This window comes from Palaemon carinicauda, chromosome 30 (genome assembly GCF_036898095.1).
Source record: "Palaemon carinicauda isolate YSFRI2023 chromosome 30, ASM3689809v2, whole genome shotgun sequence".
Classification (NCBI taxonomy): domain Eukaryota; kingdom Metazoa; phylum Arthropoda; class Malacostraca; order Decapoda; family Palaemonidae; genus Palaemon; species Palaemon carinicauda.
In genome coordinates, this window is record NC_090754.1 from 18144379 (window position 1) to 18157976 (window position 13598).

Below are 13598 nucleotides of genomic sequence, written 5' to 3' on the forward strand. Positions count from 1 at the left end.
TCGAAGCAAGAGCTTTCTTAGCAGAAATAGAGAGCTTCATCTTGATGAAGGCCGACTGTTTCTTGGCCTTCTTCCAGCTAAACTGAGATTGAGGAGAACGAGGAGCAGAAGGTTGAAATTCCTCCCCATACAGCTCAAGGAAGGAGTAAGAAAAATCTTTGTAGTCGCCAGCAGCGTCAGCAGGCTTGTCTTCGTCCTCTGAGACATCATTGAGGCCCTGTTCCAAATCCACAACAGCCCTATTTGCCTGGTACACAGCGGCCGAAGATCGTCTCAGGTAACCCGGCAGCCTCGTTGCCGTCTTTGCCGAATAGCCTTCCTTCCTCAGGAGGCGCTCGATAACCTCCACGCGTGAAGGCAGAGGGACCGAGGGTTCTCGTGGAACCTTCGAAAGTGTGGTTGCCGGAGCAGGTCTGACCTGTCCGGTAGGGGCCAAGGTGGAAGGCGCGCCAGTTCCTTTAGGTCTGCGAACCACTCTCTCTCCGGCCACCAGGGCGCTACCAAAGTCATCCACAGGTTGCTCGGTCTCCTCAACCTGTTGAGAACCTGTCTGAGCATTCCGAAGGGAGGGAAGGCATACACGTCGTGGTTGTCCCAGGGATGCTGGAAGGCGTCCTTGAACGCTGCTCCCGGGTCTGGCACAGGAGAACAAAACACGGGGAGCTGTACGTTTAGTCTCGTGGCGAAGAGGTCTATTACCAGCAAACCTCACTTCTGGATCAGAGTCTTGGCCACTTCTGTGTGGAGGGACCACTCGGACCCACTCTGCTGAGGCCGTCGGCTAGGACGTTCCTTTTCCCTGGAATGAACCTGGCCGAGATCTTGATCTGCTCCCTTTAGGCCCATTCCAGAAATTCCAACATGAGGCGGCACAACTCCCTTGATTTTAGACCTCCTTGGTTCTTTATGTTTGCTACTACGTTGTCGCACATCAATGCCACAATGTTCCCCCGGAGCTTCTGGACCAACTCCAGACACGCCCTCTGCACGGCCATCATTTCCAGTATATTGATGCGCAGGTTTTTTTCCTCGGGTCCCCACCTTCCTCTCGCTGTACTGTCGAGGAGGTGAGCACCCCAACACTCCTTGGAGGCGTACGTGAAGAGGAGCATCTCCGGAGGGTCGGCCGCGAAGGGCATCCCCTTGAGGGTGTTCGAAGTGTCGATCCACCACTCGAGGACCTCCTTCGTTTCCGTGGTCACTGGAACTACTTTGTGAGGGGAGTCTCTCTGGTTCCAGACTTCTTTCAGGTTCCAATGAAACTCATCTGAGCTTGAGTTTCCCCTAAGGGACTAGCTTCTCCAATGACACGAGGTGACCTATCAGTCTCTGCCAGTCCTTGGCCCTCCTGGGCTGACCCAACAGAAAGGGCCGTAGGATCTGCTTCAGGTTGTCTAGCCTCTCCGCGGAAGAGAATGCTTTCGCCAACCGGGAGTCCAGGACCATCCCGAGGTAGGTCATCCCGGTGGACAGTATCAACTGGGATTTTTTCAGGTTGATGGTGATACCCAGGACGTTGCAGAACTGCAGGAGTTTCGCGCCTTGCCTCCTCAGTACTTCCCTTGAGTCTGAAAGCAACAACCAGTCGTCCAGGTACCGAATCAGGCGGATGCCCTGTTTGTGTGCCCAGGCTGAGACTGTTGCGTAGATCCTCGTGAACACCTGGGGGGCTGTGGATAGACCAAAGCAGAGGGTCTTGAACTGCAAAGTTTGGGTACCCCATTTCACTCTTAGATACTTCCTGCTGGAGGGGTGGACAGTGATCTGGAAGTATGCATATTTGAGGTCTATCGACATCATGAAGTCTCCTTCCCTCAAGGCCGCTAAGACCAACTTCGGAGTGTCCATCTTGAAGGCGATTTTGCACACGATCTTGTTGAGGGCTGAGAGGTTTATGACAGGTCTCCATCCCCCTGTCGCTTTCTCCACCAGGAAGAGTCTGCTGTAGAACCCTGGCCCTGGGTACTTGACTGGCTCCATTGCCCCTATCACTAGCATAGCAGAGACGACTTCTTGCAGGGCTGTCCTTCTCAGGGGGTCTTTCAGTGCCAACCAATCCGCCTGTAGATCTGGTATCAGAGGTGGGGGTTCTGCCCGGAAGGGCAACCTGTATCCTTCCTTCAGGATCGTCACGGTACACGGATCCGACCCGTGGTCCCGCCATGCTTGCCAAGAATTTTTGAGGCATCTCCCACCTGAGGCTTCGGCAGGAGTAGGGGGCCTCCCTCCATATCTCCTTCGGGAGGCACGGCCCGACCGCCCTCTTCTGGAGGCCGAGTAGGAGGGCCTAAATGTTGACTGTATGGTTGCAGATCCCCTACGGGAGGGCTGAGAAGACTGCTGCCAAGACGTAGTAGGAGTGTCCCTCCTGGGCTGGTTAGGTGAGGCGCGAGGAGGAAGAGGGACGTCCGAAGGAGGTCTCCTATGGTTGGGTCTTCTTGCTGAAGGAGGTCTCCTATGGTTGGGTCTTCTTGCTGAAGGAGGTCTCGGTTCCCCCACATCCTTTAACTTCCTCACCCTCTCCATCACTTCTACTTCCTTGAGGGGGAAGACAGTCTCACCCCACAATGGAAGACTCCTCAGGGACCTGGCCTCTCTGTCGGGGAGCCGCTTACCAGTTTGTTGAGTACAGTGTCCCTTTTTCTCAGGATCCAGTTAGCGGTTTCCGGAATTGACTGATAGGACAGGAACTTCAGGGCCTTACCTCCCAAGCTAATCAGCTCTTTCAGCAGGGCCTGATTTTCCGGAACCGCTAGGTCGTACAAGGATTGGAACGCTACCAGCGTGGCGGCCCACCAATCCAGCCAGGATGACACATGCACCAAGTCCCTGGACAGCTCCTCCATCATGGCAGTCTCCTCTGGCAAGAAACAAACCAGGGCTGTGGTCGCCCTCTCTTCTGCTGCGCCTTTTCCCAAGATGGCGACTGCTGGTTCTACTGCGCAGGGTCCCGTGCGGTGGCCTTCCGGGAGGTAGAACCGTGACTGAGTCTTTAGGGCCTGGAGAAGCCTAGAGACGCTCTAGCTCTTGGGGGCCTCCGCATGGTTAGCCACTACCTTGCTGACATGTGCCAACCCCAGCTTCATGTCTCTAGCCACCGGGAGCGCTAGTGAGGGCTTCTGTTGAACGGGGGCATCCACCATCCTGTTGAGGCTCGAGCGCCAGAAGTTGTCAGACGAGGGCTCCGGTTCATCCAGCCTATGGTGTCGTCGGATGAGGCCTAAGACTCTCCGGTAAGCGGAAACCTCCGAGGGAGAGCTTTCTTCCTCGTTCTCTCTCTTGTCCGCAGGGGGTCCTAGTTCTCGTGACGGCGGACCTCCGACGGGGGGAGCCGTACCAGGAGGTGGCATCCTCTTGGAGTGGTCCAATTCCCTCACTACAGGCCGTAGGATGGGCATCGCCGCTGGGACGGAGGTCTCTGTCCTTGATTTCTCCCTTCTTCTGGAGGACCAGGGGTCTGCAGGCTTGCCCGTCGAGGAAACAAACCTCTCTCGTTCCGGACGTCTTCTTGGAGATCTTGAAAGAGGGACGCGGCTGCCAGACTGAAGGGCCGACTCTCCCCGCTGGGCGGGTGGAGTCGGAACCTTCGCGGACCTATGCCTGTCCCTCGACGTCTGATGCGACGAGCTCCTACGCTGGTCAAATCTGCTCCCGTCGATGAATCCTACTGGTGATCAGGGCCTGGGGAGCCATCCCGAGGTGCCTGCGATGGCTGCCGCCCCTAGGAGTTGGCTACGAGGGATGGAAACCCGCACCCATTCTTCCTCCGGCGAAAGACTTCTCCTGAACTTCCTCCTGGGGGACCTTGAACGTCTATCCACGTGGCGGGGACTTGAAGACGAGCGCAACGTGATCGTCTCCTGCGAGACCTATCCCGTCGCCTACTATGGTCTTTCGGGCCTCCTTCATCTGACGAGTAAGAGTAGGCCTCAAACGAGGAAGCCGAGGATCTGTAGGGTCTCGTTGGAGGGTCCGAAAGTCGACGTGTCGCTGTCGGTTCTGCATGGGGTCCGGTCGGCGACGCAGGCTCCATAAAAACCGCTGGGAACGACGCTGATGGTGTTGGAGGGGAGCGGAGGAGCTCCTCGTTGGGGAACCAGGCCTCGAACTACTCTTCCATTCTGTAGGGTGATCTGAAGGGCGTTTTAGGAGGCGCCCACACGAGGGCGTCTGATGGCGGCGAGTCGTCCTTCTCGGCGTCGCCCTCGGCTGCTGACGCACCTGAAAAGCCTGTCCAAGAGGCGGGAGAAGAAACTGCTGCCGTCTTTCCCCACATAGGGTCTTCCGAAGATACGGGGCCCCCTTTGTCCAAGGCCCCGACACCCGAAAACACACCCGTCCCTCAGGCCCCCCACTTGCCTGGACAGAAGACACAATACCACTGTCTGGTAATTTAGACTCCTGGGGAAGGGCCACCGGCCACTTCCCCGCAACAGACTTACCTCGACCCCTACTCTGGGTAGGGGGAGAATGTAGAGAAGCTCTAACCTACAGTACGCCGGGCGAAGCGAGAGGCGAAGAGACGTTGGACTTCCTTGGTGATCATCGAGAGGCTTTCTTCTTTTTCGTGCCGTAACGCACCCACTGCACTTCATTCCAGGACTCGCACTCCGGACACGTGGCTGTAGGGGAACACACACTGCCCCTACACGACGAACACAAGGAGTGCGGGTCAACCTCGGGTTTTGAGAGAAAAGCGCCACACGATTTGCCGGCCATAGGCCCAGGGCAACGACGAGGCTGCTCCATAATGAACAAGTAATATACCACGAGACACAGGAACACAGAGGGAAAGGAAGGGAAGCACACAAGGGACCACGTGGGAACCGTGTGGGACACAAAGGGCGCACTGGGTTAGAGAGAGAGCATCGGTGTGTTAACGCCGACGCGACCAGATACTTACTGAGGAGCGAGACCTGAGAAAGCATGCTCTCTGACCCCGGGTCATCTCTGGGCGCATATCACTCCGCCAGAGATTACCCCGCATAGAGAACGGGAATAGGGTAAACTACACAAAATTCTGGTCGGATGGGAGGAGATACCAGATACTCCTAAGAAAGTAGTTCGAGGTAAGTACTCCGTGTTGGAACAATCTATGATTAACATTTAAAAATTGTATAAGGCTGTTAAAAGTTGAAGAATACTGATGGCTACAACTTCCCAGCTCTAATGACAATCTTTCCAACCAAGAAAACCATTCAACAGTTTTTGACATACTATCATGAACAGTATATCATAGGACAAAATATAACTGAGCTTTCAAATTAATGTACTAAGAGAATTGGTACGATATTGATGACAGAAATCATAAACTTTTTTGGATTATAAAAGAAGAGATTCTATAGATCTATTCTACAGAAAAAAAAAACCATGTATATGTGCTTATAACTAAAAAACACATACAGAATAGCTCATAACTTACTTGGAGGTCGAGAATTAATCTTAATTAGTGGTGGAATCTGTTTCTTTGGTTTTTGTAAATTCAGTGGCTGTGTTTCTTCTTCAACCTTTGAAGTTTTCTCCACAGATGAATCAGGAGAAGTTTCTTCATTTTCTACACAGTCTCTTTCCTCAGGATCTGTCGTACTTGGGGCAGGCTGGTCCACTGAACAGGGAAACAATTATTCAAATCTTTATGACAATCAATTCAATTATCAAATAAAATTGGATTACTTCCTATAAAAATACAATATAAAATAGTATGTCAACTTGAATGAAAATAACTGAAAAAAAATCTCAATAAAATTCTATGAAAAAGACTTTATAAGAATGAAGAAATTTACTAGGCAGTCTACTTACAACATGAACCATTTGCTATGATGTTTCACATTTTTAGCTTACTATGATAGAACATTGTGCATAATTCTTAGAATATTAATAGTAATGAAAGATAATTGACCATTTTAGCACCAACCCCTCACCATATAATTTAGCAAATGATACCCAGGCCTACTTTTTAAATGTTTTATTCGACTCATCCTAGCAACAATAAAAATATGCTGTGCAAGATAGGACTTTATAAAATTCATCATCATATGGCAACATAAATTTACCTTCCATTCATATATAAAGCTATAAATTTTGTAAAATATTCATCTAAGTAATAGGAGAAAAACTTATAATTACTGGATGTAACATAAATCCAATGGAACTTTAAGGCTTAGCAAGAATATAAATTCTTATAATTTTTCTAAAAAAAAATGACCTTGCCTATATGAAAATTATTTAGTCATGGAAACCATGGCTGAAAATTAAAAACATGACCTACCATTCCTCATGCCTTAGTGCCACATATAACTAACCCTCTAAATCATTGCATTTTCAGTCTATTTTTAATCTATCTCTGGACACTACATCACAAATTTCCCATTTGTCATATGTATATTACTCCAGTGTTAAAGTATGGTATTTTCATAATAAAATAAATTTTTGAACATACTTACCCGGTAGTTATATATATAGCTTACGTCTCTGACGTCACGGCAGAAAATTCAAAACTCGCGACAATCGCCAATTGGATAGCCAGGTGTACCACCCCCGCGCCCTAGCGAGGTACCTGGGAACCATTCCAGGAACCCTCATATATTCCATGCCTCTAGTCTCTTAGAGGGGAGGAGGGTGGGACTTAAATTATACTGTATATAACTACCGGGTAAGTATGTTCAAAAATTTATTTTATTATGAAAATACCATTTCTAAACATAAGACTTACCCGGTAGTTATATATATAGCTGATTAACACCTTTGGTGGAGAGTTAGAGACAGCTAGTATATCTGGAATTCTGCTTAAGAGTTAATTAAAACAAACTTAAGGGTTCGTACCTGATAAGGAAGCTGACTTCAATGATACTCTGCCTCATTATGTCTGCTAGCCTTATGAGATCCAGCGGTCCTCCCAGGGGGCTGAAGATCTCGTAGGGACTGTCAAACCGGTGTCAAAACCTCATTATGACAGGACCTCCTCCAATAGCCAGTTCCGGGTGCTCTCAAGGAACAAATTTGACCACCTGACAAAATCAAAGATTGTGGAAGACTGACACATTCTCCACAAACAGCCATAAAAAAACAATTAAAAGTACCAAGAGAAGAAAAGGTTATTGGGATTATGGGAACATAGTGGTGGATCCTTCACCCACTACTGCACTCGCTGCTACGAATGGACCCAGAGTGTAGCAGTCCTCGTAACGAGTCTGAACACCTTTCAAATAATATGAAGCGAACACAAATTTGCTCCTCCAGAAGGTTTTGTCCATTAGGCTTTGCAATGATCTATTATGTCTCAATGCTGCCGACGTTCCTACTGCTCTGACTTCATGAGTCTTGACCTTTAAAAGACCAAGGTCTGATTCATTACAATGAATATGTGCCTCCTTAATCAAAAGCCTGATAAAAAATGACAAGGCATTTTTTGACATCTGTAATGAGGGCTTTTTGACCGAGCACCATAAAGCTTCAGAACTGCCTCGTAAATCTTTCGTTCTATCCAAGTAGCATCTCAGAGCTCTTACTGGGCATAAAACTCTTTCTACTTCTTCGCCAACCAAATCCGTAAGATTTGGAATCTCAAACACTTTGGGCCAAGGTTGAGAGGGGCATTCGTTTTTGGAAAGAAAGCCTAATTGTAAGGCAGAGACAGCTTTACCATCACGAAATCCAACTTTTTTGCTAAACGCATGTATCTCACTCACTCTTTTGGCTGTTGAGAGACTAACCAAAAATAAAGTCTTCATAGTAAGGTCTTACATAGAAGTTGAGCCCAGTGGCTCAAACCTGTCGCTCATAAGATACTTCAATACAATATCCAGATTCCAGGCTGGTGAATCTCGGTTTCGTTGTTCTGTGGTGTCAAAAGACTTAAGAAGTTCTTGCAGATCCTTGTTGTTAGAAAGGTCTAGGTTTCTATGCCTGAACAAAGTTGCTAACATACTCCTATATTCTTTAATAGTTGAGGAGGAGAAGTTGCACTTCCTTCGAAGGTGGAGCAGGAAGTCCGCAATTTGAGCTACAGAGGTACTGGATGAGGAAAGAGAGTTGACTCTACACCAGTCTCTAAAAACCTCCCACTTGGATTGATAAACTTTGATAGTTGAAGCTCTCCTTGCTCTTGCAATGGCTTGAGCTGCTTCCTTCAAAAAGCCTCTAGATCTCGTGAGTCTTTCGATAGTCTGAAGGCAATCAGCTGAAGAACGTGGAGATTTTGATAGAATCTTTCCAAGAGGGGTTGTTTGAGTAGATTTACTCTTAATGGAAGTATTTTTTGAGTGTCTACCATCCATTCCAGTACCTCTGTGAACCATTCTCTTGATGGCCAAAAGGGGGCCACTAGGGTCATTCTGGTCCCTTGTATGTTACAAATTTCTGTACCACTTTGTACAGGATCTTGTATGGTGGGAAGGCGTACAGATCTAGGTTGGACCAATCCAAAAGAAACGCGTCTATGTGGACTGCTTCTGGATCCGGCACAAGGGAGCAATACGCCTCTAACCTCTTTGTCTTTGAGGTTGCAAAGAGATCTATGCATGGATGACCTCAAAGACGCCACAGGCTCTTGCAAACTTGAAGGTGGAGCGTTCACTCTGTTGGTAGGATCTGACCTCTTCTGCTGAGGCTGTCTGCCATTACGTTTTTCTCCCCTTGTATGAACCTTGTGAGAAGGATAACGTTTCTCTCTTGCTCAAACCAAGAGATTCTTTGCCGTCTCGTAAAGAGATATCGAGTGAGTCCCCCCCTGCTTGGCAATGTAAGCTAATGCCGTCGTGTTGTCTGCATTGACCTGAACCACTTTGTTGGTGACTGATTCCTCGAAACTTTTGAGGGCTAATAGAACTGCCAACAATTCCTTGTGATTTATATGCAAATTCTTTTGGTTCTCTGACCATAGTCCCGAAACTTCCAACTTCTTTAGGGTTGCTCCCCATCCTGAATCCGAGGCGTCGGAGCATAACACAAGGTCTGGCTTCTTTTGTGATAGGTCGAGAAGTTCCTGGAACTTGTTCGGTTCGTCCCACCACCGAAAGCAGTCTTTGATGGAGTTCGTAATCGGAATGGACATCGTTTCTAGATCTTTCTCCTTGTTCCAATGGCTGTTGAGATGGAACTGGAGAGGACGAAGGTCGTCTTCCTAGGGGAACAAATTGTTCTAAGGAGGCGAAGGTTCCTACTAGGCTCATCCACTTCCTTGCTGAACATATATTCTCCCTTAGAAATGATTGGAGTTTCAATTTGGCTTGGTCCACCCTTAAAGGAGACGGAAAAGCCCGAAAAGTCTGACTCCGAATCGTCATTCCCAAATAGAGAATCTCTTGAGATGGAGTCAAGAGAGACTTTTCCTTGTTGACAAGGAGACCCAGTTCTTTCGACAAGTTCAATGTTGTGTGAAGATCCTTCAGGCAGTGATCGTATGAGTGAACTCTGAGAAGCTCTTATGCCCCTTGAATGGAGATTTTCGCTAAATTTAGCATAAGCTTCGTAAAGACCTGTGGTGCTGTGCAGAGGCCGAAGCATAGGGCTCGAAATTGAAAGACCTCCCTTGAAGACGAACCTTAGGTAAGGCCTGAAGCTCGGATGGATAGGGATGTGGAAGTAGGCGTCCTGGAGGTCTAAAGAGACCATCCAGTCGTCCTTCCTTATGGCGGATAGAACTGACTTTGAAGTCTCCGTTGAGAACTTCGTCTTCTGGATGAACTTGTTCAGCGCACTCACGTCCAGAACTGGACGCCATCCCCCAGAGATCTTGGGTACCAGGAACAGGCGGTTGTAAAAGCCTGGTGAACAAATATCCTGTACCTTCTCTATGGCCCCCTTTTCCAACATGAGAGACACTTGGGTAGTTACAGCTTGTCTCCTTGCCTCCTCTCTGTATCTGGGAGAGAGATCCACAGGAACTAAGACAAAAGGAGGATTCCCTTGAAGTTCTGTATAGACCACTGATATGCTCCTCTCTTCTCCCACGCTCGCCAGAAGTTGAGTAGTCTGGCCCCTATTGCCTGAAGGTGAAAGCAGTTAGACTCTGCTTCACCCTGCTCTGAAGCCTCTTTTTTTATTCCTTCTAGCGTCAGGTCTGGAGCTACCCCTGATGGAAGATCTCTCTCGAAAGGGCTGAGAAAACTTGGGAAAAGTTTCTTCCTTAGGCTTGCGACTGGTAAATGAGGGTGGAAGAGCTTTTCTGGCTGTCTAAGAGACACGATCTTGAGTAGCTTTTTGAGCCAAGGCTGCCGATATCTCCTTAATTAGTTCTTGTGGGAACAAGGGAGAAAGAGGCGCATACAACAGCTCGGATTTCTGGAAGGGAGTAACCCCCAGAGAAAGAAACAAGCATAACTGATCCCTTTTCTTAAGGATACCTGCAGAGAAGAGCACTGCTAACTCATTGGATCCATCCCGCAAAGCCTTGTCCATGCAAGACATCAAATGGACTAAGGCAGAAGTATCCCCTTCTTTAAAAGTAGCAACTTTTTTACCTAAAGCTTCAAGAGTCCAGTCTAAGAAGTTAAAAACTTTGAAGGCTCTAAATATGCCCTTGAGCAGGTAGTCCATCTCCGATGTAGACCAGAATATCTTGGTCTTCCTCATGGCCGACCGACGAGGAGCGTCTACGAGGCTTGAGAAATTCCCTGGGCGGAGGCAGGAATCCCCAAGCCGAGAACTTCTCTTGTCTCGTACCATATACTAGACCTGAAGGCCAGTCTAGCTGGAAGAAAAGAGAAAGCTGCTTTTCCTGAGGCTTTCTTAGACTGCAACCAGTCACCCATCAGTTTCAGAGCCCTCTTAGATGAACGTGATAACACCATCTTGGTAAAGCGAGCCTTCTTAGAGGCCTTCCCAAGAGTAAACTCAGACGGTGGTGAACGGGGAGCCACTGGCACAAAGAAGTCTGAGAATTCCTCAGTAAAAACTTTCATCAGTTTTTTCAAGTCGGCAGAATGATGAAAAGAAAAGAGTCCTCGTCTTCCGACACTTCTTCAAACTCCATAGGAGAAAGCTGGCCTTCTATATCCTTCTCAAGTAACGTTCCTTCGGGAGCAACAGTGTTGAGAGCAGTATTATCCCCCTCCTTTTCGAAAATATCCTGAGTCCCAACAGCAATAGAAACAGGATCATTACTAATAATATCAAGCGGGCTTGACACTTGCGGCTTAGCCAAACGTTTGCTATTAACTTGATCGGAGTCAAAGAGTTCCTGAAATTGAACTGCGTTAATGTCGTCTTAGAAAGAGTGAGCCTCATTGTCATAATCATGACTAACATCTGAAATATGGTAAGAGGTAGGACGTGCATGAAAGGTGCTTGCCGTCGCTTCCTGACAAGCGTTCAGCGCTGCAAACCGTTTGTTGTTCAGCGACCTGTTCGGCTGTTTTCCGTTCGGAAACACGACCTGGAGGACGTTCACTAAAGTAACTTGAGTGGAAGGCGTCCTGAAATCTAGGACATTCGACAGCCTGCTTTGCAGGATGTTCGGCAACCTGCTTCGAAGGACGTTCGAGTCTGATTCATAGGACGAACGGCAGCCTGTTTCTCAGAACGTTCGGCAGCTAGTTTCGAAGGACGTTCGAAAACCTGTTTAACAGGATGTTTAAAGTCTCTCTTTGAAGGACGTTTGAGCACACGATCTGACCGAAGGATCTCCTTGCGCTTGTAAGGGCGTTTGCGTTCTATATTAGGGCTTTCAGCAGCGGACTTAGGTGATCGTTCACGATCACGTAGACTAGCAGGAAGCTTAGAGCCTCGACTATGAGGGCGTTCTACATCAAGAACCGCCGTGCGTTTAAGGTTACGTTCGAGAACACGTCCTACAGGACGTTTCGAAACGTGCAGAGCAGCCTGCTCACTGTCTCGATCCTGACAATAACTCACGTGTGTCAGTTTGAGGTTTGTCGCTACGCTGGTAGTTCTGCATGAACGACGAGAGCCTGCTTTGCATCTCCTTTAACATAACAAAATTAGGATCCGAACGTTGTGAAAACGGTGATGACACCACAACTTTCTCCTCATTGCTCCGGGGGACAGAGCGCCTGGAAGGTGAAAACCAGTCTGAAGGCTGCATGGGCGCCTGGATTGAGGTTAAGCCTGGTCCTGACTGCATAGGATCCTTGGAAGCGTCCGACGTCCTATAAGGACGCTTAATCGGACTGTCAAACGACTTTGGTGTATCCCAATGACTACATCCAGGCCGCGAACTAGCACGACGTTGGTAGGCCTTATCAAAGGTCCTCTTAAGAGGTCTGGAAGCAAGCTTCCAAACTCTTTTAGGCAAAGCGTCATCCAAAGATGACGAGAAACACTTAACCTCACCTTTCCATTGGTGAGGGTGAACATCCTGGGAAGCGCCCACAGGTACGTTCGAGGGGATGTCTGCTCGTGTTTTAAAGCCTCTCGTCTCCTTTCGCCGTTCGACATTCCTTCTCCCGGGGGTTGGGGAGCTTGGAAGAGGTCTAGGACGACAACAGACGCGAGCAGGCGCACCCTACACTACACTTAACTTCACGGCACTTTTACCTTTTAACTGTTTTACGTTGGACATCAGCTGGGTTCTGTCCGCCACAAGAGATTCCACCTTAGCGCCCATCGCTTGAATCGCAACTAACATATCTTCAGGAGACGGCTCATCATCAGTTGCAGTAGAGGGATCAGGATCTACCACTAAAGGGGAAGGAATAGGGTTAATGACATGGGAAGAGGGAAAGTCTTTAGAGGAATGAGAAGAACTTCGTCTCAATCTATCCCTTTTGAGTTTACGTCTATACCTGTCAAACTCAATTCATTCATGCTCTGATAGAACACATTCATCACAGCAATCCCCCAAATCACACTCTTTACCTCTGCAAGCAACACAGAGAGAATGGGGGTCAAGTGAAGCTTTTGCCATACGGGTCTTACACCCACTACTCACACAACCTAAAAGTTATAGGGAGGAGGCCATTTTGAAAAATTAAAGAGAAATCAGACAAGCAAGGGTAAAAAATTTTCTATATCCAATTCGAATTAAAGAATATCCAAAAGCGAGATCAAAAACAAGCGGGAGTCAACAACCAAAGTTTTGTACTTCACCAAAATAAGATCAATTTTGACGATAGCAGAATTCACGTGTCGCCGCTAGCGACGGCAGAGAATATACGAGGGTTCCTGGAATGGTTCCCGAGTACCTCGCTAGGGCGCAGGGGTGGTACGCCTGGCTATCCAATTGGCGATTGGCGTGAGTTTTGAATTTTCTGCCGTGACGTCAGAGAGATAAGCTATATATATAACTACCGGGTAAGTCTTGTTTAAAACTATAACATTCTAAGGTCATACATTTTCCAAATCACTTTCAATTTCCTTTGTCAATAACAATGTTTCTGCTGCATAGAATAACAGAAGCATTATGTATTCTTCATATGTCTTTGCTCTATCAACAAATTGAACATTTTTATTTATGGCTGTCAGCTAAAGAAGGTGATGAATACAAGAGTTGATGGGAGCAGTACAAGAGAGAGACCAATATTTAGGTGGATGGATAGAAAGAAAAAAGCCCTAGGTGACAGGAGGATAGATGTGAGGGAGGCCAAAGTGTGTGCTAGAAATAGGAATGAATGGCGAGTGATTGTGACGCATTTCCCAGA

At 47.9% G+C, this 13598-nt stretch overlaps 1 protein-coding gene across 7 annotated transcripts in view; it reads right to left on the reverse strand.

The window, feature by feature from the left end:
- The window catches only part of LOC137622911 (uncharacterized), a 66068-nt gene that overhangs the window by 16520 nt on the left and 35950 nt on the right, over positions 1-13598 (reverse strand). For all 7 annotated transcript variants that reach the window (XM_068353470.1, XM_068353466.1, XM_068353469.1 and 4 more), the window contains one exon: positions 5423-5605. In XM_068353470.1, the coding sequence (XP_068209571.1) occupies positions 5423-5605 (183 nt within the window). The remainder of the gene's footprint in view (positions 1-5422; positions 5606-13598) is intronic.